Source organism: Archocentrus centrarchus, chromosome 18 (genome assembly GCF_007364275.1).
Source record: "Archocentrus centrarchus isolate MPI-CPG fArcCen1 chromosome 18, fArcCen1, whole genome shotgun sequence".
NCBI classification, from domain to species: domain Eukaryota; kingdom Metazoa; phylum Chordata; class Actinopteri; order Cichliformes; family Cichlidae; genus Archocentrus; species Archocentrus centrarchus.
The window spans coordinates 22,637,470-22,665,306 of NC_044363.1; the positions used below are offsets into that span (position 1 = coordinate 22,637,470).

Sequence of the window (27,837 nt, forward strand, 5' to 3'; positions counted from 1 at the left end):
TTTTTTAAATGAGCGGATGTTGTTTTTTTGGTTCTCTGCCTGCTACAGTCTGTAATCTGAACCATAAGAGATAAAAAATATCCTTTAAACTAGACTTGTTGTTGAATTATGACATGTATTTCATCCTGCTGACTTTAAGTTGTTACTATAACATTTTTATTTAATTTATTTGTGGCGTTCTTCCCTTCTGACTTGTATGACAGGGCTGACACATTATTGTTGATTATACACTGCTCAAAACAAAATAAAGCAACACTTTGAAAACACATCAGATCTCAGTGGGGAAAAAAAAAATAATCATGCTGAATATCTATACTGATATGGACTGAGTAATGTGTTAGGAATGAAATGATTCCACGTTGTGTGATTGAAATGAAAATGATCAACCTACAGAGGGCTGAATTCAAAGATCCCTGAAAATCAAAGTGAAACAATGACGCAGCAGGCTAGCCCAGTTTGCTAAAATTTCATTGCAGCAACTGAAAATGGTACTCAGTAGTTTGTATGGCCCCCACGTGCTTGTATGCATGCCCGACAACATCGGGGCATGCTGCTAATGAGACAACAGATGGTGTCCTGGGGGATTTCCTCTCAGATCTGGTCCACTGAGCTCCTCTGTAGGGTCCAGGTATCACCTCATGCTACCAGTAGTGACAGTGACTCTTGCAAAATGCAAAACTGCTGAAAAAAAGAGTCAGAAAATATAAGGAGGGAAAAATGTCAGTGGCCTCCACTTGTAGAACCGTACCTGTTTAGGGGTTGTCTCATTGTTGCCCCTCTGTTGCACCTGTTGTTAATTTCATCAACATTAAATCAGCTGAAACTGATTAAGAACCCCCTCTGCTACTAACCTGAACAGATCAATATTCCAGAAGTTTAACTGACTTGATGCTAAACACTGATTTAAAAAAATGTTCCTTTAATTTTTTTGGAGCAGTTCAGTTTAATTGAGTACTGTAGATTAGTCAGCAGTGACCTCATTGAGCTTCCTCTTTAGGAAGGTTCAGTGATTTAAACTAAATGGGTTTGGTAAGTGATAATAAAATAAAACACGCTTGTTTATAGTTTAATCACAGGAGAATGCAAATGTGAGTCTGTGTGTCTACATTCAAATATGTTACTGGAAACACAAACGATAGCAGATGCAAATATAAAGGCGTTTAATGAATAAAACAAAAGGCTAGACAATAAAACAATAATAAGAGACAACAACACAATAATAATAATCATGAATATTGTAAAATAACACACAAAAACTGATTTTGGCAGCAGTTCCACTTTTGTGTTTGAACTGCTGAAGTCGTGAAAACCGTTTGTGAGCTTGCATACCTGACCAGGAGATCACCACAGCACATCTTTGAATACATTAGTAATCTAAACTCGTAAAGTGCAGAGACTGTGTGGCTTAGTTTGGTTTAAAATACAAATAGTTCCGCCCCCAAAACAAAACAAACAAACAAACAAAAAAAACTACAGCACCTTTGTTTCACAGATTTATTTATTAGTTCTTTGCTATTTGCTCCTCAGCTTCTCCCTGAGAGAGCAGCGTTTGCAGCCAGACCGTCACAGGTCTGTGAGGCAGACGCTGGAAGACGTCTCCAGATAGATGCAACCTCTGAATCCTGAACGTGACCGGCCGCCTCGCAGATTCATCACAAGGTTTCGACTCCTCTCAGACTCTGCTGTCTGGAGCCGAGTCTCACCGAGCAGCGAGTCCCATAGCAGACCTCTGCTGTATATCTGTCAACACACAGGAAATTTATTAGGATTGTGTGTTTGTGTGCTCTATGAGAGGGAACATGAAGGTGCCAAACCTCCACAGAGATGTCTGTGTTGGGGTATCTCCTGTAGAAGATGGTTCTCAGGTTGAATTCAGGGTTTCTGTCCTCTTTGAACACCTGCGTCCTGACATTATGATTCTCACACCTCACCACGGCGTAAACATCAGGGGCTGTGGAGCATAATCCAGCGTGGTGTAAAGAAAGAAAACGCCAAGGGAGTTACATGAAAGAATTATGAGGCTGTCCAAATCTGCGTGTATTTTTTAAAATTTATTTTGAAGCTGTAGAGAGCCACCTGTCTGTTTGGGAGGGCAGAGTCCTGACGCCCTGCGGAGGTAAACTGTGGTTACCACGGTGGGCTGAGGTAGAAAACAGCTGAGCACAGAGGGAGATGGTAAGTCCTCCCTTAGTTCCCTAATGGAAAAAAAGAAATAATTATGTTAAAGGCAGAGGACTGGGCATGCTGAAGAGAAGGAACGCAGTAAGAAAGGACTGTTGCTGCTCAAGTGAAAGAAAAGATGTTTTGTAACAATTTGGCCCTGAGAAGTTGTTTAATATATACAATCAGATTTGTGTTAAATTCTAGGTCCTTTCTTTAATAAAAAAAAAAAATTACTATGGAGGGCCAAAACTGCCAAAAATTAAAGCTATATGAATATGTAAATAAAAGCATAAATAAATAGATATGACATTTAAATAAATATTAAAATTAGTGTATTTCCTGACTGGAGACAACCGTTTCTGTTGTGATCCTGGGGTCAATCATGCAATAGGTATAAAGCTGACTTTATGAAACTGCAGTTTGCATAAAGCAGAAATGTCTCCTAAAAAAACATAACCAAATAATATAAAATCTGGAAAAATCTGGAAACATAAAATAAAACAAAATAAATTTGTTGGTTATACTTATATATTGGCACTTTTGTTTCTCCATATTTGTTTAAGTATCTACAAATATAAGAGTGCTCAAAGCCTTTTTAACACTTTTTCTCCAGTTGGCCTACAAAGCAAATCACCTTTCACACACCTGAGTCTGATACGAGAGTGAGAGAAGAGGCGGAGCAGGAAGCGTCCTGTGGCGCCTGGCAGGAAGGTGGTGGGCAGCACAACATAACGCCCCGGAGCCAGAGTTCCCCTCAGTGTCACGCTGCGGGAGTCCATGTAGACGGAGCTCGCCGCCTGCTCCACCACACACTGCACCCGGCTGCAGCGGTTCACCTCCACCTGGGGATGATAGGGAAGCAGGGAAATTATCTTCTTTTTTTTTTAACTCAAAAAGTGTGAGGTTGCACAGTGACCTGCTTACCTTCAACACTTCAAAGCCAATGGGCAGATTTTCTCCTCTTCCATTTTTCCTCCACATCCTCCTGTCCTCCTGCTGCAGACAGATCAGCACCTCCTCCTCTTTGACTCGCACCTCAAATATAAACTAAAAAGAAAGAAAAGTCATTTTCACATTTTTGATTCAAAGTCTAGTTCCAGCTTTAGGTTTACCTGTGGATTGTGCAGGAAAGTGTCCCTGTGATTGATACATCCACCACATCGACTCCTCTTATCCATCTCCGCCTCCCAGACTCCATTCACCACATCATTTTCCACTGTCACTTTGTTCATAACAGGCTCACTTCTTCCTTTTTTACATCCTTCCTGTTGACTCTCACCGAGTCGTTCCTCCTTTCGGTTACCACGCTGCTTGGTCCCTCCGTGCTTGATGCTGTGCTTACCCAGGGTCAGTGTATAGTTACTCTGAAGCACAGCGGGTGGAGGTGCTCCACGGGTGCTCGGAGCTGGAGCCCACTCCCCGTAGCAGCTCACTTCTCTCCAGTGAGAACTCGGCCAGAGCAGAGTCCTCTCCACCAGTCTGCACACTACCACATCTGTGAAGTGGTGACAGAAGTCCTCGAAATCCATCCTGAAAGAAAAGAAACAGCATAACTGTAAATGTGAAGCAGAAACTCGTTCCCCAGCGTTGTTTTGTTTTGTTTTTTTGTGCTGAAAATGATAATATCAGAAGTACCAAAACTCCCCCACATCACGAACAATGAGCCCCATCTTCTCCCTCTCTGTGCGACTCAGCTGTTGCCATTGTTCTGACCTGCAGGGGGCATGCAAGGACAAAAAGCAGAGCACTTGGAAAGGACATAAAAATACAAGCAGTGTTTCAGCTTCTGGAAACCTTTATGGGTCCATTTCTCAGACTTCCATAATGTAAACAACAGATGCTGCCCCCCCCCCCCCCCCCCCCCCCAAGTAAAACAATTCCCAGGCTATTGTAAAATGTCAGAAACTCTGCAGAATATCTGCAGTAGCTTTGTAAAATGCTGCAAACCACAGCAACACTGATTTTTCTCCCAGAGCTCCTACAAAATGCTCTCAGCAGTCAGACATGTGGCAGAAGCCAGTACAAAGGGTTCAAAGTCCCCTCACCTCTGACTCCAGGCACCAGTCCAATCTGTGGTCCCCCACGGGTTCCTCATGCGGACCATAAAGAGCCTGGATGTCCCACCTGTCTTCAGCAGCTTCTCACCCAACCTCACCTTCTTCACTGCCGTGATCCCGTAGGCGTGTCCTCGCACGAGCCCGCACTCCAACACTGACTCCACCGTCTCTCCATCTGCTGGCTGAGGAATGTGAGGCACTGAAGTCATTTCAAATCACCGGTTTTTAAAATCTTAAAGACAGAAGCCCTACCCGTATGGAGCAGGTGATGAGGGATCTGCGTTCATGGACCTTAGCTAATGTCTGGAAGAGCACCCTCCTCTGGTCACTGTGCAGTCTGAGGGCCTCACGATCCAGACTGAGAGGCTCTGAAACTCCACCAGTGAAGTCAATCAGGGCCTCTGCAGTGTTTCCTCCCTCCAAGGCCTCGTAGCAGCCATTGAGTCTAAAAGGCAAGAGAGGGAAAGACTGATTGAATAACCGATTCAGGATATTTACACATGGATGTGTCCCTCTTCCCCATATTAGTATTGCCTTGAGTAGTGGTTGTTGCAGTGAACACCTAGGCTCAGCAGGCAGCCCAAAATTAAGGGAGCAATTCCCATCAAATATCAACCAGCATTTTCTGCTGTGACTCACTTGGCGTAGGCCTTTTCCAGCAGGGCGCTCCAGAACTCTCGTGGTGTGGCCGAGCGACAGAAGAGCAGCACTCCATCCCCACTGACAGGCAAACGGTCATCTACAACAACATCCATCCAGCGACCGAGGCGCCAGAACCTGAAATGGAAGATTCCCGTGTACAAGTTGGGATGCTTTGGATTCCACTCCTGATCCAAATGATCAGGGATGACCTGGGGGGAGGAGGAGAGAGATAGATGAGGAAGGATGGAGAGAGGCAAGAAGGAAGAAAAAGACAAAACAGAATACAGAGTGGGGAAGAGAGAGATAGAGGTAATATGAAACAAAGAGTAAGAGGAAAGATGATTGTGAAGAATGTGAGAAGACACACACAACCTTCTTCCACAGCGATGGCTAGGCAGGAAATGGCTGCCACCATCCAGCAGTTACCCAGACTTCCTTGGTGCAAGTCACGAGTGCTGATGCCATCAACAAACAGCCGGGGATCCTTACATATCTCCTGCAGAGGAGGAGCACTTAAGTTTATGAGAAAAAGATAAACATATTTGGAACATAGCGCCAGCACAGAAAGCCGTAAACAGTGTTGTTTTATCAATAGACTGTATATAAAAGATGGACTCACATGGCCTCACATTTCAAAACCTTGATTTTAGCATCGTACCCATTACGAGCTTGTTTTTTAGAGCAACAACTGACCATATTTACATGAGAGCATGGGAATATCAGCTAATGCTAACAAGCTAAGTTAGCGAGGTGCCTGACACAGACCGAGATACCCGCTAAAACAAAATGCATTTCATTCATAAAAACTGAAGCGCAGAGTTCTCGTATGGGGTGTGTACCTCACAGCAATCAAAATTACTGCCACATAATTGCATTAAAAATGCTTCAAAAGGCACCATCACCACAAACACAGCCAAGACAGTTGAACAAAAGTAAAACCTAACAAACTGTCTAAAGATGCACTTAAAGAACTATGAAATAAAAAATACAATTTAAATAGATGAGTTATGAAAATAGCTTCCCATACAGCTGAGATGAAAAGAAAACTAAAACCATCAGAATAATCAGAATTTCTCTAGCATGTCAGGTTCTTGAGTTATTCACATGTTAATATTTAGCTAATGTGTTGCTGTACTGGTGTTTTTCACGCTAATGCAGAGTGTGCTAAGATTTTATAATTTTGAAACTGAACAGAATTTAGCAATAATTTAGGTGATTTTGGGGGTGCTGAATCCAAATATGGTCATTAAAATTTAATCAACTAAAGTTTAACTGCCGATACTGAGGATCAACAATGCCAGAAATTTGCAGTTTCTTATAGTGACTGCTTTGATCTGTCAATAGATAAAAACAAAGTTTTAGTGCTACATAAAACATGCTCATATCATTCAAACACATGGGTTGCAGAACGTCACTTAAGAGTCACGTCCTTCACTCTCATCTTGACTTCTTTCCACCCAGTTTGGGTGATGTGAGCGACGACCATGGTGAAAGGTTCCATCAAGATATCTCTGAAATGGAGATCATGATGGGTGACTACTGCTGGTTTCTACAGCGTCAAACTTCTGTGTTTGTCAACTGTTTAGGCAGACTAATTGTGGACTGTATTAGTTTGAGATTCCTCATATGATTGATTTTGGTATCTGTGTCCTTTTTTTTTTTTAAGATATTTTTTTGGCCTTTTTGGCTTTATTTGATGGTTTTCCTGTGGAGATGGACAGGAAGGCAGGGAGGAAAAACAGGGGAGGACACGGCTGGCGACAGGCTGGGACTCGAACTTGCGCTAGCCGCACAGCCAAGCAGCATACATGGGCACCTGCTCACACCCTGAGCTATCCTGGTGCCCCGTCTGTGTCTTTTTTTCATCAGTTGTATATTCATGGTGTACTTTCCTAATAAAATCATTGATGTCGAGTTTGGCGATTGGCATTTTTTGGCATAGTTACGTAACTCAAGATCCTGACATGCTAGAGAAATTCTGTTTGGAATCAGCGTACCCAAATTAGTAATAATCAGTTTTTCCTCAGGTAGCAGACAAAAAGGTTTTTTTTTTTTTTGTTGACCAGTGTTATTTATACATCAAGCACTAAGGAGGCTCACACATGCATTTTTGGCAGGAAATACAGGCAACAGCCATTTCTCCCTCAAGAGTGTACAGCATGCATTTCTGAGAAAATTCAATAAAAAATCCACCAACTGAAAAGCAGATTTGGACATGAGACAAAAAAGTGTTACACAAGATGTGTTTGGCAGGAGCTGGACCACCGACTTGATGTGTGGCGTGTCACAGGTGGTGTGAAGATTTGTGGAGTTTTGTGAAATCAGTGATAAAATCTACATCGCTCTGAATTTCTCATTTAAATTTTGATAAAAAAATCCTGTATTGTTCAACATGAAGCTTATTTAGTTTTGTTTGCCCAGGACATGTAGTTACTCAGGTTTTTTTGGACACATTGTAACTCTTTAGTTGCTAGATGACCGCTAATGAGGTTGATGGTAACTGTGTCTATCTGGTGTTTGGACCTGAGCAGGGTTTCTTTCTTTCTTTTTTTTTAGTAGTGCTGGAAGCAAAACTAAACTGTAAACTTGTTGGCCCTAAAACTAAAAGCATAATCTGAAGAAAAATACAAATCCACTCTGCCAGGGTAAACTGGGTTTATCTCTAAAAGCACTTCTTCTAATGCTGCTTAAGTGAAGCAAACGCTGTCATTAATGACTGCAGCAGTTAGTATCATCATAGTGTTTTATGAGGCCTGCGAGCTGATGCAGTCAGAGTGTCAGCACTGCTGAGGAGACAGATCCTGTGTGTGTGTTGATCTGCTGATCTCACTTTGGACCGGGTCAGGTAACTGTAGAAGTGCTGCTGCACACACGCACACAGACACGCAGAAAGATACGCTCTGGGTGGCCATAACCTCTTCAGCCGTAACACTAGACAAGAAATAACCCTTCTCTATGGTGTAATCGTGTTCATAGCAAACACAGATGAGACCACAGAGATTATGAACAGGATAGTTTTGATAGCACATGGGAAGTTAGGCTGTGGTCTGCGTGTGCGTTTGTGTGTCAGCAGGGTGAGGTGACAGGTGTCACCCTATCATCTGTGATGATACATGCTTAAAATACCTGAGTAGAGCATTGGACATGCAGTAACCCCTGCTCTTCAGCCCTGGATCAGCAAATTAATCGACAGCAGGGTTTCACATTAAGAGCGCTGAAGGCCTGGCACATATACTCGAACTACTGACCCTGAGGGGAAATACCCAGGGATTTCTGATCCTTTCACATGTTTCACTGTTAGGATTAAATAGACTTCCCTCAGCAGAGTGGGGAGCAGTGCCCTGAACATTAAAACACAGCAGATATTCCTACTACTGGAATAAAACTCTGCAATCATAAAGTTTTTGGACATTTTGTCTCATATTTATCGGCACTAAACACCAGTCACTTTGACCTTGATCCACCCTTAAATTTCCCTGCTTTAATTTAAGTGTATTGCACCACCCTTAGTTTGCTGTAGCTGCAATAAAAACCTATAATTAGACAGCTGTACCCATCACAACAGTGCCCTAAAAACACCTGGGCTATTTACACCGGCTGGTGCTTTTTCTACACTCAACTGTACAAACACACAATCCCTCCAATATAGCGGTTCGTCATCGACTTGCTCCATGAGGGCTAAGGTTTCACTGCCTGACATGACGCCTGTCCTATAATAGAAAGTGCTTTAATTAACCCAATCTGTTGAAATGTAGCATGTGGAGGCAGCAACTCAGTTTAGATGTGGGAGGGGAGGAGATGTATTTATAAAATAACTTTCTGCAGTTGTTCAAACAAACCAACAAACACCACTCTCTCTCCCTGTCCCTATTTCAAACTCACCATCGGCCTCTTCCAGGTCAGACCCGGCGGAGGCTGTCTCTTGTAAAACAGGGACTGCTCTGTGGCGGGGAATAAAGGGTCCTTGAAGAGCGCTCCTCGACGGAGGCAGGCCCGCCTAAGCTTGTGAAAACTCTGGCCCTGGAAGTCATGCCCTCGTTCCGGCATCCTGGTTGGGCCTCAGAGGCCTTAAAGTAATGCAGAAAGCAGAGGAGAAAGGGGGCAGATGAGTGACTCATATGCAAAAGGCAAACCACTTGGATGGGTCAGAGGACATGCTGTGAGAAACTGGAGCTATGCTCTGCCGAAGCAGCACAGGGTTACGCTCACAGCATGTTCACTGAACTTCAATTTCATATCAACACATGATTGTAAATTAACTGCTGACTACATGGCAGTTCAGCCAGAATACAGCTTTTTATAGTTGTGGCTTAAAACACAGACCCAAGGTGTGCTGTAGAAGAATGACTCAGACAGCAAAATGACCTTTTATCATTCTGGATGAAGATGGTTAGGCACCAAGGGAACTGGAAGCTTCAGCACACACAAAACCATCTAAATGAGTGCAATGGGGAACACAAGAGCAGCATCTTTCATAGTCCATAGTTCATAAAGGGAGCTGCGGGGGGTGTCCTGCAAGGTCAGTGTGTGTTTTGGGGGCATTAGGGACAGCACTAAGGTGACAGCACTGTTTTAGTCATCAGTGATATGAACTCAGGCAGGAGTCAGCAGTACGTGCGTGTGTGTTTGGTAACACGGTGGGGTCAAATACAGAGACTTGCTGCGCAGATGAAACTTTACAGGCGCTTGTGCCTGCAGATCCTGCACAGGTCAGTGTCATCAGTTAACAGTGAAGTTTTGGGTTTTTTGCAGACAGTCAGAACTGGGGGGAAACATGTATAATCAAGCTGCAGGAATCAATGAACATCTTTAGTTTGATGCTCACGGATTGGTTGGTAGGATTATGGATTGGCCCCTGCAGTAGATTCAGTTTTATTTCAGTGCACTCAGTAAAATTTCTAATAATTAATCATCAGGTGCTGCATTTTAATTTGTTATTGTGCATCACCCTGACTCTTCAAATTGCTGGTTTTTGTTCTGGATGTTGTTGGATGAGCCTATTTCAAGTGTGTTTTTGCTATACTAAAACCAGATTTGAATTTTACTATAACACACTAAAGCTCTGTCTGTGTGTTTGTTTCTTTGGCTGTGAACTCCCCCTGTACTGCCAGGAGTTGAGCAACCAAACCTGGCACATAGGTACAGCTTAGGATCTTGAATGTTTTTATCTATTTCAGACATCATGACATTATTAAGTTGCCTAGCAACCACCTAGCAACAGGCTAAATGACCCATTTTAGCTTTCAAGCACACCTCTTAAAAGCATCCTGCTATTTTAATCTCATTTATTTCCACAAAAGCCGAATTACACGCTATTTTAGGACACCATCACACTTCATGGCAACCACCTAGCAACAGGCCAAAATGACCTATTTTTAGCATAAAAACAGACATCTACCATCTCTATTGTTTACATTTCTCAGTGTGATTAAATATCTCAGTTTGCCAAAAGTACTTAAGAGGCCAAACAGTGCTGCAGCAGGCTAGTGAAATAAATGTGTAAATATACAAGCAGCAAAGAATACAGGGTCCAAAGCCAGGCTTTCTGTAGCTTATACAGGAAGTAAATGCAGGAAAAGCACTGTACTATTTAGTAAATATTTAGACAAATCTTAGTTTAAAAAAAGCTGATGATCAGATTCAGCAGCTTTTGGGGATTTTTAAAAAAATGTTTAAGTTAATTGATGACTGTATTTAACTTTGGACTTTATAAGGCTTTAATTGCTTAGTAAACTTTTCTTTGACTTATTCACCCTATTTGTTCAGTTGATTAGTCCATAAGTTTGACTGATCGCCTGCTCCAGTCCTCACTTTTCAGTGCATTGACTTTTAGTTCTGTTAAAAGAGAATTCGTAACATTGCCATTTAATAATTTTGATGCGTATACCTGCATTGTTGTCATGACACTATGTGCATATATTTTACCTTCAAGTCAAACTAGAAGCTTATCCACTTGCTTTCCTCAGATGGACCTTTGTGCTGCACCCCGGCTGTGAATTCAGGATTGTTTCCCTCGTTAGTTATTTAGTCATCCTCTTTTTTTTTTTTTTTTTGGAGACATCCATTCTTGCTCTAACACCAAAAAACAGTCAGCACATGTCCACTTTTTCCTCTTCTTTATCCCAGAGTCAGCTGGTAAATGCTGTTTCTCGTGCTGTCCTCTGAATCTGTCAGGAGTGTTCGCTACATCTCCACCAGGTAATTAACTCAGTGTCATATTTGTGCCACTGGACCTGGATGGAAAAAAAATGAATGTGAAACATAACTCCTCACATCATGACTGTGCATCATCTGAGTGTGTGTGCAGTTTTTAGAGCTGGTGCATGTGTGTGTGTGTGTGTGTGTGTGTGTGTGTGTGTGTGTAACTTTAGCTCCCTCTGCTCAGACAATGGACAGCTGCCACACCAGGTGACACAACACGATTAGAGCCTTGGAAATCCTCACACAGTTACTGTAGTGACTCGAGTTTCAGACGTTGAAGACGAACACTCCTCTGACATCCTCTGGAGAACATCACCAAATGTGTTTCTAGGGGTGTGTGTTTGTATATACGTGCATATCACTTACTGCTCTTTCGGCTCTTCTGTCCGGTGCATATTCTGTCTTCTTCTCTTCCCTCTTCTTCTCGCGTCTCATCTCTTCTCCTTTCTCTTCTCATTTTAACATGGCCTGTGACTTCCTCGCTTCTCTTTTTCTGTCTTATCTGTGCAGTTTCTTCTCCTCTTCCCTTCTCCTCTCTATCTTCTCCCTCACAGGCGGCTGGAGTATCTGTTGATCTGTTGCTGTCGAGTGTGCTCCTCCTGACACCTGAGAAACCAAGAGGCTAGTGCTCCTATTTTAACTGCTTCACTGCCGAACACTAAGCCGATAATCCTCCGTTCATATATGTTCAGCCTGCAGCAACAGCAGCAGCTTTTCAGGAAACACCTTAAGGAGCAAAGGGCAAAACTAAAATGCTGTTGATATACAAAAAAATAAAATAAATAAAAGCAGTTGTGTATCTAGATCTCACAGTTTTGTGGATGTATCCATTTTTGAAACTCTGTGCTTTTAGAAATAGTCAGTAATGACATACAGATGAATATCCATCTGACCTGGCAGCATGCTGAAACTTTAAATGTTTCTGTGAAGTGACAGTGTCAGTGTTTGTGTGTAAACCCCCATCAAAGTGTTTAATGATTTTTATTTACAGAGTTTGATTCAGTTGTTTTCATCCCTTTGTCCTTCACACAGTACAAGACTTATATTTAAAAAAAAAAGTGGTTTTCACAATTTGGAAGCTTTGTTATTCATGTGGGCTATATGGTTATAACAATATTTATTTAAACCACTAATAAACTAAGTCAAATATGTTTATAGAAAAATGCATCATACATTTTTTTATGTTAGTGCATGGTTGTGTATTATAATCTAAGCATTTCTGCTTTTGTATTTCATATTTGTTAGTTTTGGTGCATTTTTTTTTCCCTCCAATCTCATTGTACATCCTGTATAATGACAATAAAGGCATTCTATTCTATTCTATTCTACATATACACAGACTTGATTAGGCAAACCTTGCTAATACAGGGTTGGACCCTCTTTTGCCTTCAGAACTACCAGTTTCCTGTTTTTAGAAGTGGAACCTGGTCTTCTGCTGCTGCAGCTCATCTGCTTCAAGGTTGGAGGTGTTGTGCGTTCAGAGATGCTTTTCTGCATACCTTGGCTGTAACGAGCAATTATTTGAGTGACTGTTGCCTTCCTATCAGCTTGAAGCAGCCTGGCCATTCTCCTCTGACCTCTGGTATCAACAAAGCATTTTCTCCCAGAGAACTGCAGCTCACTGGAAACCAGCCTGTCTGCTACCGACAATCATGGCCCATTCAAAGTCACTTAAATAATCTTTCTTCCACATTCTGATGCTCAGTTTGGACTTCATTAGGTCATCTTGACCATGCATGCATGTCTAAATACACTGAGTTGCTGTCATGTGATTGGCTGATTAGAACCACCAGTTGAAATAGGTGTGCATAATAAAACTACACATTAATAGTAATAATCCTTTGGAGTAACTGGAACCAGAATTGTATTTAAAAAAATAAAAAAATACAAATATAGTAAGTAAGTTAGTAATGTCAGAATAATGACATAATGAGTGATGGAGCTTCAGAGTGAGAGCTGGTATCTTCAGAGAGTGATACAAAACTAAACTCCGGACACACAGCACGCTTTAACGTTTGTAGAGCGACAATCTGGCCTGACATCGAAACATCAGGTATCGACTAGTTGTGTCTGTTACGATGCAGTACGCACGCGCAGTTGAGCGTTGCCGTCAAATATGCCGATGTGGCTGCTGTACCTTTAAAGTTGCAGTTGTCTTACTTTTCCCGTAGGGTTTACAGTTCAGCGTCGCGATGAAACTTGTCGGTCTGACTTTATTTTGGCTCTGCAGTTTGGTTTCGGCGGAAGACAGCGAGAGGCTGCCGAATAAATGCGAAGGTGAGACCAGAAACAGACAGGAGCCTGTTATAACTGACCTGCCCACAATCACAAAACTTGTTTCTAACTTTTGATTTTTCTTGTCCGCTCAGTGTGTAAGTTTCTGACAGTTGAGCTGCAGGAAGCTCTGGAGAAAACTGCTCGCTCCAGAGAAGTCCTGGAGGTCGGAGAAGTGCTGGACACCGGCAAGAGAAGAAAAAAGATCAAATACAACACATCGTAGGTGTCTCTGAATGAGAAGCAATATTCAGGTTTTCATTTCAATTGTTTTATTTTATTTATTTAGCACCAAATCACAACAAACAGTCGCCTCAAGGTGCTTTGTATTGTAAGGTAAAGACCCTACAATAATACAGAGAAAACCCAACAGTCAAAATGACCCCCTATGAGCAGCACTTGGCGACAGTGGGAAGGAAAAACTCCCTTTTAACAGGAAGAAACCTCCAGCAGAACCAGGCTCAGGGAGGGGCAGTCATCTGTGACTGGTTGGGGCTGAGAGGAGAGAGACGGGACAAAGCACATACTGTGGGAGAGAGCCAGAGATCAATATTAACTCATGATTGAATGCAGAGTGGGGTATAAACAGAGTGAAAAAAGGTGAATCAAAAAGCATCATAGGAACCCCCCCAGCAGCCTAGGTTTATAGCAGCATAACTAAGGGATGGTTCAGGGTCACCTGATCCAGCCCTAACTATAAGCTTGATCAAAAAAGGAAAGTTTTAAGCCTAATCTTAAAAATAGAGAGGGTGTCTGTCTCCTGAATCCAAACTGGGAGCTGGTTCCACAGAAGAGGGGCCTGAAAGCTGAAGGCTCTGCCTCCCATTCTTTTTTACCCCAGGAACCACAAGTAAGCCAACGAGAGCAAAGTGCTCTATTGGGGTGACATGAGGTCATTAAGATAAAATGGGGCCTTGAAGGCTTTTCAGGGAGCTTTTAGGACAATCTGCTAGTAATGAATTACAATAGTCCAGCCAGTAATAAATGCATGAACTTGTTTTTCAGCATCACTCTGAGACAGGATATTTCTAATTTTAGAGATACTGTACAAATGCAAGAAAGCAAACCTACAGATTTGTTTAATATGTGCAGTGAAGGACATAAACTGGTCAAAAATGTTTTCATGGCATGTGTGAAGTGAGTTGTAAGCTACAGCTGTGACTGTGTGTGTGTGTGTGTGTGTGTGTGTGCGTGCGTGTGTGTGTGTGTGTGTGTGTGTGTGTGTGGGAGGCCACAACGTTTAAACTTGTGTGTTTGGATTCAGGGAAACTCGGCTGACTGAGGCTGTGGACAACATATGCAATCGCATCCTACAATATCATGTTCATGCAGAGAGGCCTGGCAGCCTAAGATATGCCAAGGTAATCTGTCAGCTCTTTAAAGGTTACACATGTGTAAATGTGTTATTCTCTGGGTTAAAAGACAGAAACGTTTCTCATGCGGCCCTCATGTGGGTCAGTTTGTGTCATACTGAAATTTAGCTGGTTTGTGACTCCAGGGCTCCAGTCAGACCATGACAACTCTGAAGAATCTGGTGGGCAAAGGGGTTAAAGTGGACTTGGGCCTGCCGTATGAGCTGTGGGATGAACCCTCCGTGGAGGTGACAGACATGAAAAAACAGGTAGGATGATATTGCGTGTGTGTATACATGATTTATTTCAAGGCATTTCAGTATATTGAGCTGAGCATTATGCAGATGCTATGGAAACCAAAAATACACATTGTTATGCATGACCTTGTATATGATTATTAAAAGGACTGTTCTGTTTCTCTGAAGTGGCGTTGTGTGATATACCTACAGTCAGAGTGTTGCCTGTAGTGATGGTGGCGCTTTAGAGACAGACTGGAATCTGACTGAAGCTATTACACCTCCCTTTGACTGGACTCAGCCACTCCTTTGTTATGCAAAGTAAAATTACAGTTTTGATCAATGAAGTGTGGTGACACAACACTCTGACGACACTTCAAGTGTTAGAAAAGTGTTAAATGTTAAATTACATCTTAATTTCTTTTAGCTCATCTAACTGCTTTTCAGTCTGGAGCTGTGCAGACCGTCATCTCTTCTAGGCAGTAAACTGATAATGAAAAAGTACCTCACACATCTAAGTAGGTGTTTGTTTGTGTGTGTGTGTGTGTGTGTGTGTGTGTGTGTGTGTGTGTGTGTGTGTGTGTGTGTGTGTGTGTGTGTGTGTGTGTGTGTGTGTGTGTGTGTGTGTGTGTGTGTCTTCAGTGTGAGAAGATGCTGGAGCAGTATGAGGCGGTGGTGGAGGACTGGTACTTCCATCATCAGGACCAGAGGCTGGAGAACTTCCTCTGTGAGAACCACGTCCTCAAGACATCAGAGCAAGGTAGGAGACACATGACGCCAACACAAGCTGCCGGTCATCTGATGATATTTATAATGTTTTAAAATCACGCTGGCAAGAGAATATAAATGTGGTGCCAAAATGATTATGTCCATTTACCACAAAGTAATAATAATAATAAGAGCAATAATAACAATTTCTCCATTTTCATCACTGCAACTTGAATTGAGCACAACTTTGGTTCAGACAGGCCCTGAAGTCAAACTAAAGGCAAACTCACAGTAGGGTGTAGTGCATTTTGAAAATGTGTATGTGTGAGTCAAAGAGAGGACTCGAGATGCTGAGACAAACTGTATCATTACGAGCCGTGTGAGCACAGCAGCAATCATCCTTTCATTTGCTCTGCACCTGCAAGCCGCTTTGCAAACCACCTCCAACACGACTCCTCGTTCATGCTGCATATTATTTAATGATTACCTGTTGTCACTGAAGTCTGCTCTTTTCTGTGAGGGAGTGTTGTTGCTGCTGCTCTATCTACCTTATGGCCAGTTAGTATTGTGTTCGGGTCCATTTGCATTGGTATTTGGCTACAGAGAGTACGGGATTATGGGTATGCAGCTAACTCAGACGTGCTAGTGTGCAGTCCTCCAACTAATTTAAAACAGGGGATTTAAGAGAGTCACTGAAATGTGAACTGAAACCACACAGCCCTTCAAAGCTCCTCTTAATGTTTTATTTTCTGTCCCTCAGAGTGTCTAAAGGAGGTGTGGAAAGGAGACCTGGGGAACAAAGGGGGGGCTGAGGAGGTGACCAGTGCAGAAGAGGAGGGAGCGAAGCAGGAGCAGGAGGACGATATAAAGACGCATGATGCTGGGGAGCTTTAAAAAAAACATTTTTTATCAAAGGGAAATGCAGAACACAACGCTACACCTCACAGATGTCGGCATCAAACTGCAAACCAGTGGACAGAAGCTGAAATTATGTGAGAGGGTTTCAAATATTCAGTAAATATCACAATGAGATATTTTAGCTTTAGGATGAATGTGCGCAACACGACACTTTATACAATTTAACTAAACGTCTCCCATTATTTTTCTATGTGTGGCCTTTATAAACTGTTACAGCACTCCATGCAAAGTTCAAAGCTATCCATCCATCCTCTTATCCTGTTCAGGGTCATGGGTGGGGGCTGGAGCCTATCCCAGCTGTCATAGGGCAAGAGGCAGGGTACACCCTGTGCAGGCCACCAGCCTGTCGCAGGGCCAACACAGAAAGACAAACAGCCATTCACACCTACGGGCAATTTAGAATCACTAAATAACCTAACTCCAGCAACTGCATGTCTTTGGACTGTGGGAGGAAACCCATACAAACACGGAGAGAAAGACCCCGGCCAAGGTGGAATCAAACCTAGGACCTTCTTGTTGTGAGGCAGCAGTGCTAACCACCACACCACCGTGCTTAAAGCCTTTATCTTTAATATCTGAAATCTTTCCAGTGTTAGATGCGACCTCTCCTTGTGCCACAGTTATGGTACATATCAGTATTTTTAACCCCTAACTGCATACTTGAAGTGTAGTCTGTACAGTGTTTTTCATGTTTAATAAAATACTTTTTTACAATGCTGTTTCAGTTTTTCTACATAAAATTGCTCATGTAACACAAGTGCTAGTGTGATGCTGGTGGTCACTGATTAAGATTAAGGTCAATGATTATTTAATGTTGTTTCTGTATATTCTGACTAGATTAGTAACTATTAACTGTGACATTTATCAAACCAAAACTCTCTTCCTGTCTTTCTCTGAATTGGCCTCACTGGAAGCAAATGCACACTGTGGACATGCAAACAGGCCGAACTCCCACTTAAAACTGCAGATAAACACGATGAGGTCAAGGTGTTTGTGGTGAAATGTCACGAGGACAGCGTTGAGGTTGTAATTAAAGCTTTTAAAACTTCCACAATGGCCGTCCTGCAGAGGGTGAACGACGCAGGCTTGGACCCGTGAGACCTGTGCAGGGTCGCTGTGGGAGACATCATCAGAGCTCCACTGACTGAATGTGGGAACACAGAGATGGTTGGTGTGACTCTAACGTAAAAAACACGAGTTAATACAAAGCAGTGTGATTGTCCCACTTAAGTTTGGAAGGCTTGAGCATAGCTCCTAATGCTGCCACCTAGTAGTGGTTTTTGATAGTGCTTTGTGTGTCCTCTCTTGCTTCAGTTTACAGTTTATGCTGCACTTTTTGGCAGCCTGCTGCTCCTTCATCTGATTACGTAATTCATACCTGTCCTGCGTGAATATAAAAGGTGCATTTACACAAACATAATGATCTTTAGCGCTTTTAATGTGTTGCTGATTTATTACATACAGAAATGCATAGAATGGAGGCCATAAACCCCAATTCTAAAAAATATTGGGATGTAAATGAAAAATTAATGCAATGATTGCAACTCTCATGAACCCAGATTTTAGCCACGATAGAAAACATACCAAAGGTTTAAAAATAAATGGTATTAAAAAGAAACAGCTTAATTAGGTTAATTGGCAACAGGTTAGTAGGAGTGGGTATATAAAAAAAAGGAAGAGCATCTTAGAGAAGCAAATCTGTAAAAACCTGCATCTAAAAACTGTGGAACAATCAGAAGAATGCTCTTCAGGGTAAAATTGCAAAGAGCTTGAATATCTCATTTTCAGTCATTACACTCATTTTCAAAGATTCAGAAAATCTGCAGAAATCTCTGAGTGCAAGGGACAAGGCTGAAAATCACTCTTTAATCCATGATCTTCAGGCCGTCAGACAGCACTGCATTAAAAACAGGAATCATTCTGTCATTGAAATCACTGCACGGGCTCAGGATCACTTCAGAAATCACTGTGAACACTGAATGTGAACATGACTGAGAAAAGGCTGCCGTGGTCTCTGGACCAAAGCTCGTTTAAAATGGATTGAGGCAAAGTGGAAAACTGTTCTGTGGTCAGACAAAACAAAGTTTAAAATGATTTTTGTGGTTTAAGAGTAGAATGGGAGGCAGAGCCTTCAGCTTTCAGGTCCCTCTTCTGTGGAACCAGTTACCAGCTTGGATTCAGGAGACAGACACCCTCTCTGTTTTTAAGATTAGACTTAAAACTTTCCTTTATGATGAAGCTTATAGTTAGGGCTGGATCAGGTGACCCTGAACCCTCCTATAGTTATGCTGCAATAGGTCTAAGCTGCTGGGGGGGTTCCTATGATGTACTGAGTGTTTCTTTCCTCTCACCTCTTTTCACTCTGTTTATAATTTACTCTGTAGTTAATCATTAATTATTATTAAACAAACATTATTAAACCCCTATGTTTGTAACAACAAGGGAACAGTTTACCCTGCCCGGGATAGGGTTACCGGGGCCCCACCCTGGAGCCAGGCCTGGGGGGGGGGCTCGAGGGAGAGCGTCTGGTGGCCGGGCATTAGCCTGTGGTGCTCGGCTGGGCGTAGCCCAAAGAGGTTACATGGGTCCGCCCTCCTGTAGGCCCACCACCTGCAGGAGGCGTCTTAGGGGCCGAGGGCAGTGTGTGTCGGGCAGTGGCCGAGGGCGGAGGCCCTGGCGAACCGATCCCCGGCTATCGAGACTGGCTACTGGGAAATGGAATGTCATCTCTCTGGTGGGGAAGGAGCCTGAGCTAGTGTGTGAGGTTGAGAGATACCAGCTAGATATAGTTGGGCTCACCTCAACGCATGGCCTGGGCTCTGGAACCAGTCTCCTGGAGAAGGGCTGGACTGTGTTCCAGTCTGGAGTTGCCCTTGGTGAGAGGCGGCAAACTCGGGTGGGTATTCTTGTATCCCCCCGGCTTGCTGCCTGTACGTCAGAGTTTTCACTGGTGGACGAGAGGGTTCCCTGCGCCTTTGGGCCGGTGAACGGGTCCTGACTGTTGTTTGCACTTATGCGCCGAATGACAGTTCAGAGTACCCACCCTTTTTGGAGTCGCTGGGCGGGGTGCTGCAGAGTGCTCCATCTGGTGACTCCATAGTCTTGCTGGGAGACTTCAACGCTCACGTGAGCAATGACAGTGAGACCTGGAGGGGCGTGACTGGGAGGAACGGCCTGCCTGATCTGAACCCGAATGGTGTTTTGTTATTGGACTTCTGTGCAAACCACAGTTTGTCCATAACGAACACCATGTTCAAACATAAGGATGTCCATAAGTGCACATGGCAACAGGACACCCTGTGCTATTAAGCCATTACAGATGATCCAGAATGCAGCAGCACGTCTGGTCTTCGATCTTCCAAAACGGGCACATGTCACCCCACTGCTCATTGAGCTTCATTGGCTTCTGGTTGCTGCTCTCATCAAATATAAAGCCTGCACGATTGCCTATAAGGTAATGACAGAACAGGCGCCCCACTACTTGTGACAGAACAGGCGCCCCACTACTTGCACTTGCTCCTAAAGGCCTATGTTCCATCTCGGCCTTTGCGCTCCTCCACTGAATCTCGCCTTGCTTTACCCAGCATCCACCCAAAGCAATCCAGACTGTTCTGCTCCATAGTTCCCAGATGGTGGAACAAACTGCCTACCTCCAACAGAGCAGCTGAGTCCCTCGCTGTTTTTAAAAAACTCCTAAAAACTGAGCTTTTTGGAGAATACCTGCACTAACTAGACATTTACTCTTGATGTGTATAGACATACATTTTTAATGTACCATTGTTTTTTTAATGTTTAACTCTTTTAATGTTTTATTTTGTTTTGGCTTTTAATATTATTGTAAGTCGCTTTGGATAAAGGTGTCTGCTAAATGTAATAAAGTAAAATAAAGTAAAGGTTGCAGGTTGATGATCGATTTTGTAATCGTATCAGCAGATCTGCAGCCATATGTTCTGGACACTCAGGTGAAGAGAGGAGCTGAGCTGTCAACTGATCACCACCTGGTGGTGAGTTGGATCAGGTGATGGGGGAAGATGCTGGACAGACCTGGCGCACCTAAACATATTGTGAGCAGTGGCGGATGCTGGTCTTTCAAGGAGGGGAAGCTCAATTTCAGCCTACATCATAAAATGTGTCGGTTTATTTATACAGCAGCACCCGCTGGACAGAAACTGCGATAGAAGTCAGAAAGAGTGATAGAAGTCAGTCTCCAAACACAAGCAGCTGCAAAAAAACCCACCAGAAATAGAAGCTCGATTTGTCTCTAGTCGTTTTTAACAAAGAAAATGACGCTAAGAGGATTAGGAAAGTCTCCGGTTCAACTGAGAACAGAATGAAAATTTAAAAATGCTCCCACGGATGTTTACACCAAAAGATTGCTGATTCGCTCATTTCGCTGTCAATCAAAAAGAGATTCAGCCTCAGACAGATCATCCAATCATCATGCAGAAGCTGAGCGTCCGGGCCAGCCGAGGCCAGCCCACTGCCCCATAGACCCCCCAGAGACGCTGAGCGTCCGATGGGCGGGACAAAGCCCAGCATTTATCCAATGACTCGTCTTGTTTCACTGCTTTCTTTGCTTCGCTATCGAACTCTGTAGACGCTCAGCGTCCACACTGTTTAAAGCGCTGGGAAGCTGCAGGAATGAGTGAGAGGAAAGCCGCATCATTACCAGTGATAAGAAGCTGATTCTCAACAAAAGTTGAGCGCGTTGTAGCGCACATTTAGTCAATGACATGTACACACAACAGTATATGTTTGATCACATTTTTTTGACATTTTAGGGGAAGCTGAGCTTCCCTTGCAGTCTTAGAGCAATCGCCTCTGATTGTGAGGGTGCGCTGGGAATGCCTGGCAGAAGCCCCAGTCCGGGAGATCTTCAACTCCCACCTCCGGCAGAACTTCGACAGCATTCCGAGTCAGGCTGAGGACATTGAATCCTAATGGACCATGTTCCGCACCTCCATTGTTGAGGCTGCTGCTCATAGCTGTGGCTGCAAGGTGGTTGGTGCCTGTTGTGGTGGTAACCCCCGAACCAGATGGTGGTCACCGGAGGCAAAGGGAGCCATCAAGCTGAAGAAAGAGTCCTATCGGGCTTGGTTAGCCTGTGGGACTCCGGAGGCGGCTGACAGGTATCGGCAGGCCAAGCAGCATGCAGCTTGGGCAGTGGCCAAAGCAAAAACTCGGATGTGGAAGGAGTTTGGTGATTCTATGGAAAAAGACTTTCGGATGGCATCAAAGTGATTCTGGCAAACCGTCAGGCGACTCAGGAGGGGAAAGCAGTGCTCCACTCACACAGTTTATAGTGCGAGTGGGGTGCTGCTGACTTCAACTGAGGCTATAGTTGGACGGTGGAAGGAATACGTCGAGGACCTCCTGAATTCCACTGACACGCCTTCTATAGTGGAAGCAGAGTCTGGGGACGAGGGAGATGACTTGACCATCACTGGGGGTGAGGTCAGTGAGGCAGTTAAACAACTCCTTGGTGGTAGGGCCCCTGGGGTGGATGAGATTCGCCCTGAGTTCCTGAAGGCTCTGGATGTTGTAGGGGTGTCTTGGTTGACACGCCTCTGCAACATTGTGTGGAGAACTGGGGCAGTGCCTTTGGATTGGCAGACCGGGGTGGTGGTCCCCATCTTTAAGAAGGGAGACCGGAGGGTGTGCTCCAACTTTCAGGGGATCACACTCCTCAGCCTCCCCGGTAAGGTCTATGCCAGGGTGCTGGAAAGGAGGGTCCGTCCGTTAGTCAAACCTCAGATCCAGGAGGAACAATGCCATTTTCGTCCTGGTCGTGGAACCAGCTTTTTATCCTCTCAAGGATATTTGAGTGGGCATGGGAGTTTGCCCAACCAGTCTACATGTGCTTTGTGGACTTGGAAAAGGCATTCGACCGTGTCCCTCTGGGTATCCTGTGGGAGGTCCTGCGGGAGTATGGGGTGTCTGGCCCGTTGATGCAGGCCATTCAGTCTCTGTACAACCGCAGTGAGAGCTTGGTCCGTATAGCCGGTAATAAGTCGCATTCGTTTCCTGTGGGTGTTGGACTTCCCCAGGACTGCCCTTTGTCACGATTCTGTTAATAATGTTTATGGACAGAATTTCTAGACGTAGCCAGGTGGCGGAAGGCTTCTTCCTTAGTGGCCTCAGAGTCTCGTCTCTGCTCTTTGCAGATGATGATGCAGATCCTGTTGGCTTCATCAGGGGGTGGCCTCCAGCTCACAGTGGAACGGTTCGCAGCTGAGTGTAAAGTGGCCGGCATGAGAATTAGCACCTCTAAGTCAGAGGCCGTGGTCCTCAGCCAGAAAAGAGTGGAAGTGCCCTCTCCGGCTCAGGAACGAGTTCTTTCCCCAAGTGGAGGAGTTCAAATATCTCGGGGTCTTGTTCACGAGTGACGGGAGAAGTGAGCGGGAGATCAACAGACGGGCTGCTTCTGCAGTGATGCGGACGCTGCGCCGGTCTGTCGTGGTGAAGAGGGAGCTTAGTGTAAAAGCGAAGCTCTCGATTTACCGGTCGATCTACGTTCCTGCCCTCACCTATGGTCACGAGCTTTGGGTAGTGAAGAATAAGATCGTGAATACAAGCAGCAGAAATGAGTTTCCTTCGAAGGGTGGCTGGTCTCTCCCTTAGAGATAAGGTGAGGAGTGCAGCCATCCGGGAGGGGCTCAGAGTAGAGCTGCTGATCCTCCACATCGAAAAGAGCCAGTTAAGGTGGCTCGGGCATCTGATTAGGATGCCTCCTGGCCGCCTCTTGGGTGAGGTATTCCGGGCATGTCCCACCGGGAGGAGGCCCCGTGGTAGACCCAGGACACGCTGGGGAGACTATATCTCTCGGCTGGCCTGGGAACACCTTGGGGTCCCTCCAGATGAGCTGGAGGAGGTGGCTGGGGAGAGGGAAGCCTGGGCTTCTCTGCTTAGGCTCCTGCCCCGCAACCCGGCCCCAGATAAGCGGAAGAGAATGGATGGATTATTAATCTCTCTCCCACAGCATGTTTTGTCCTGTCTCTCTGTCCTCAGCCCCAAGCGGCCGTGGCAGATGCCTCCCCCTCCCTGAGGGGGAGGCATCTGCCACCCAACAGTCAAAACCCAACAGTCAAAACGACCCTAGGGGGTCGTTTTGACTGTTGGGTTTTCTCTGTATTATTGGGGTGTCTTTACCTCACAATACAAAGCACCTTGAGGTGACTGTTTGTTGTGATTTGGTGCTAAATAAATAAAATAAAATAAAATTAATTGTGTTTTTTAGTTCAGCATACCAAAATGTAAACCAGGCTTTTCAGGGAGTTTTATCTAACTCCCATAACAAATATGTTAGAGTTATTTCTGAAAATGTAACTTAAACTTAACTTTTCTGTAACTGGTTTGTGTATTTGCTTTTATTAATTTTGTTGATTTACCTTCCCAAATTCCAACTTTGCACTTTTGTTGATCAAGGCCATTTTTTTTTTTTTTTTGCTGCCTTCTGTTACAAGAAAACTAGAGAACTGATGGACTTATTGAATCTAGCTGATTCAATAATACAGCCAGTCTGAACAGTTTGCTTGAATAAATTAAAAAATAAAGCAAAAAAAAAAAAAAATGAAATGCTAGAGTAAATATACTCTCCAGCCACTTTGATTGTTATACCTGTACAACTGTTTGTTACCACAAACATATAATCAGCCAATCACATGGCAGCAACTTATTGCATTTAGGCATGTAGACATGGTCAAGACGACATGCTGAAGTTCAAACTGAGCATCAGAATGAGGAAGAAAGGTGATTTAAGTGATTTTGAATGTGGCATGGTTGCTGATCTGTTGAGATTTTCCTGATTTATCTATCTATCTATTTGTCATGCAAACTGTTCATTTGAAATCTGATCTAAAAAAATAAAACAAAATAATAGAAACAGTTTTTTTCCCTGGATGACAAAGTATATGTACAAGGGTACATTTTTGTTAAAAAATTTAAAAGCAGTTTAAATCTGATTAATAATCTTAAGAGGGGAGCAGTGAGTGAAAGTCATCTGTTTACTTCGTGGTTGAAACGGTCAACATCGAGGCCTCTGTGGATCATCATCCTCTTCCTCGCCGGCTGTATGCGAGCAGCTGCGTGGCCACTCTGACCCCTCATGTGAATTCTTACCCCATATCCCTTCATAGACCACCAGGGGTGAATCTTTAATGTCCACAGTAGTTCCTCTACTTAATTCTGCAAATAAAAGCAACTTCCTTTGAACACAATTCTGCAATAAATCTTCCCAGTTCCTGCATCCCATTATTCCAAAATGCTAATAAAAGCTGAGGGCAGAAGGTAAATCTGATAAAGCATTCGTCCCTTCTTTGCAGATGTTTCACAGACTCCCAGCTGAGCGGCTACAGATCTCGTTTCCTGCCCCGAGTTCAGGACAAACTCCTCCAGATTCAGCTTGAACCTTTTTTTTCCCCCACCAGGACCACAGGAGCACTGCTAGCACCAAATCCTCAGCTTTTAAGGAGGGGGGGATCACAGTACATTTACTGGACAGTGTGTGTGTACAGTAAATGTACTATATATATATATATATATATATATATATATATATATATATATATATATATATATATATATATATATATATATATATATATATATATATATGTATATATATATATATATATATATATATATATATATATATATGTATATATATATATATATATATATATATATATATATATATATATATATATATATATATATATATATATATATATATATATTAATTTTTTTAATTTACTGTGAGATGTAGGTCTGTGATGATGACGTCTGTAAGAGCTGTACCAGCACTGGCGACACAACTAAGAGCAGTAGTACCAAGGTCAGCCACAAGAGGGCGCGAAGCAACAGAGAGCACAGACAAACTGGTGCTTCTCCTGTGATTTGTACAGAATTTATAAAACAGACAGCTTGTAAGTCAGAGGATCAGCAGAAGATTCACTCATATGTTTCATTCCTGCAGAGCTTCATGGGAAAACCACTTTGGGACCAAACGTATTTTTTCCAGAGAAGGACTACATCAATAGGAATCTCAAATATCTATACTAAAGTAGATGAGTTTAATAATAATATGTCATTTTTGTAAACACTAACCCAGATGGAGGCTGCATTGCTGGACCTTTTATAGTTTATTTGCAGACTACACCTGCAGGTGCGTCTGAAATATCAAGTATGTTTCACTTTTTATTTAATCCAGTAGAGCCCGGTAACCCCTCTGGACATTTCCGCTGTCAGACCTTTGTAATTTCATGATATAACGATAGCAGATAAAGTCATGCGGACAAAAACAGGTTCCCAGTTAAAAGGAAACAGCTACAGTCTGTGGGGCGAAAGGTGTCGGATGTTGAAGGAAACCTTATAAGGTGTGTCTTGGGCTAGCTTTTCACAATGAGGCTGGTGAGATCATTCAAATAAAGGCCTCAAATGTGTTTGTCAGCCTTTCATAACAAGATTAAAAATATCCACATTTGTCAGCATCACCCATTAAATTGTATTACAGGCGATTTTCTTTGATGATGGAAAGCCCTGTAGACAAAAATATATTCAGTGTTTTTCTCCTATTGCATTCGCTGCTTCTCGGTGTTTGATGTGTTGAAGCTTCCATTTATTTATTATTTATTTATTTTTGTGGACAAAGTCTTCAATTAGTTTCCTTTTACTTGTGCTGCATTTCCTCTGATTGTTTTCCTGCCTGAAAGGATCTAGAAAAATTATTCTATTTGCTTTGGCAAGGTGCATACTGGACAACCATCTGATATATGAACAAAAGTGGCATGCAGATTGCTCTTGATTACAGAAAACTACATCTTTATCAATCACAATGACAAAAGTATTTTTAACAAGCAGTTTAAGTAAGACAGAAAGCCACCAAAATGGGAGGAGAGGGGTTTGACGTGGACCCCGGGATCCACAGCTGAATTTGTAGCTGCTGTCATTACAAACTGTTTCTTTCTCTGACGACAAGGTGCCGAGCAAAATTGCTTTTTTCAGATCCTACACTCGTGATACTTCAACTAGGCAGGTTAACTTTGGTAATTGCTGAGGTTTTTTTTGTTTTTTCTCTTTCTTTTTATTCCCTGAAGAACAACAGCCTGCTCCTCATCACCACCCAGCACCCATCAGCATCCCTGCCAAAGTGAGGGAAGCTCTGGAAAAACAAAGCACAGCATTTGGATTCATGGCAACCAGGATAATTTTCTCCCCTGCTCTGTATGCCAAGCATGATTCACAGCCAAAACAATCAATCAAGTTTGCTTTTTTGTTTTTTTTTTAATTTTGTTTTTTTTTCTCTCAAAGATGACAAAAATTAAACATATTTGTGTTACCTGTGAACTAAAGTTTGTGTAGATATTTGAAGCAAAGAGTGATTTTTAAAATCCACAGTGTTTGCCATCATCTGGGTGAAAGCGCAAAGTAGAATCCCGATAAAGTTTCTGTCAAAAGCGTGCCCATTGTTAACTCCCTGTTCGTACAGCTGTACAGATTGGAGCGGAGGTCAGAGGGAAGGAAAAATGATCTCCCCGAGGATCTGTTCAGATGACGGAGGGGGTCGAACTCTGGAACAGACGAGACACGTGAGACGCATCTCCACGTTTACAGAGGATCTTCTTACATCCTCTGAACCTTGATATCCCCAAGTAAAATGCAAAGTTTTACTTCCAGAAGACGCCGCGGCGGTGAAGAGTTGGCAGACGATGAGCTGAAGTTATGGCCGATTTGCTACGTTGACCCCCTCACATCATTTTTGTGAAAAGAGCAATGCCCTGAACTGAAATATAGATGTAAAATTGTCAAAGCTCTTAATGTATTGATTTCAGGTCCTGCTGTAGTGGCAATTTTTCTTTTTTTTAGGTTTAGTCCAATCAATGATCTGAGAAAATGGCTGTTTTTTTGTCATTTGCAGTAACATTAAAGTACACAGAGCTAATTTTTCCATCCATCTATAATTTGCCAAGTTGCCTTTGAAAAAAAAAAAAAAAAACACAATTTTGATGCTGAGCTATATCATAAATTTTCATCCGTATTGAGAGTGTTTTTTTGTTTTGTTTTGTTTTGAAAATAGAGGCTTTATTGTTGTTCTTGCACCAGCAAAACTAAAAGCTTCATTTGGTGGGACCAATAATACATAGTACAAACCAACTTTGAGGGACCCAGCTCTGATCCTTGAGGTACACCGAGTGACATAATTTCACTTGTTTCCCCTCTGAGTTCTCCTAAAATGTGTGTTTTTCTTTGTGTCCAAGGTCATTAATAATCCTCCGTTTTCATTTACTA

At 43.1% G+C, this 27,837-nt stretch overlaps 2 protein-coding genes and 1 pseudogene across 2 annotated transcripts; 2 read left to right on the forward strand and 1 right to left on the reverse strand.

Annotated features, from left to right (window-relative positions):
- Nucleotides 1-1,494: 1,494 nt before the first annotated feature.
- On the reverse strand, nucleotides 1,495-10,906 carry LOC115797379 (calpain-5). The gene is given in 14 exon segments (XM_075074447.1): nucleotides 1,495-1,740; nucleotides 1,815-1,951; nucleotides 2,077-2,195; nucleotides 2,809-3,005; nucleotides 3,088-3,210; nucleotides 3,276-3,693; nucleotides 3,799-3,876; nucleotides 4,209-4,402; nucleotides 4,473-4,665; nucleotides 4,860-5,071; nucleotides 5,235-5,253; nucleotides 5,255-5,358; nucleotides 8,745-8,929; nucleotides 10,788-10,906. Coding segments are annotated over 13 exon segments (2,136 nt in total). The 5' UTR covers nucleotides 8,910-8,929; nucleotides 10,788-10,906; the 3' UTR covers nucleotides 1,495-1,563.
- Nucleotides 10,907-13,159: 2,253 nt separating this feature from the next.
- On the forward strand, nucleotides 13,160-17,265 carry cnpy4 (canopy FGF signaling regulator 4). Its single transcript, XM_030753995.1, has 6 exons — nucleotides 13,160-13,340; nucleotides 13,433-13,559; nucleotides 14,602-14,698; nucleotides 14,836-14,958; nucleotides 15,568-15,685; nucleotides 16,394-17,265. The coding sequence occupies exons 1-6, from the start codon at nucleotides 13,256-13,258 to the stop codon at nucleotides 16,525-16,527; spliced, it is 684 nt and encodes a 227-aa protein (XP_030609855.1). The 5' UTR covers nucleotides 13,160-13,255; the 3' UTR covers nucleotides 16,528-17,265.
- A 97-nt stretch (nucleotides 17,266-17,362) lies between these two features.
- LOC115797082 (zona pellucida sperm-binding protein 3-like) lies at nucleotides 17,363-26,702 on the forward strand (annotated as a pseudogene).
- Nucleotides 26,703-27,837: the final 1,135 nt, after the last annotated feature.

What these genes read in the sequence shown, in the direction of transcription:
- cnpy4 (XM_030753995.1), top strand. Translation starts at nt 13,256, where the DNA reads ATGAAACTTGTCGGTCTGACTTTATTTTGGCTCTGCAGTTTGGTTTCG. An exon ending in AAGATCAAATACAACACATC is followed by an intron (nt 13,560 to 14,601) that starts GTAGGTGTCTCT and finishes GTTTGGATTCAG; the next exon opens with GGAAACTCGGCTGACTGAGG. An exon ending in CCTCAAGACATCAGAGCAAG is followed by an intron (nt 15,686 to 16,393) that starts GTAGGAGACACA and finishes TCTGTCCCTCAG; the next exon opens with AGTGTCTAAAGGAGGTGTGG.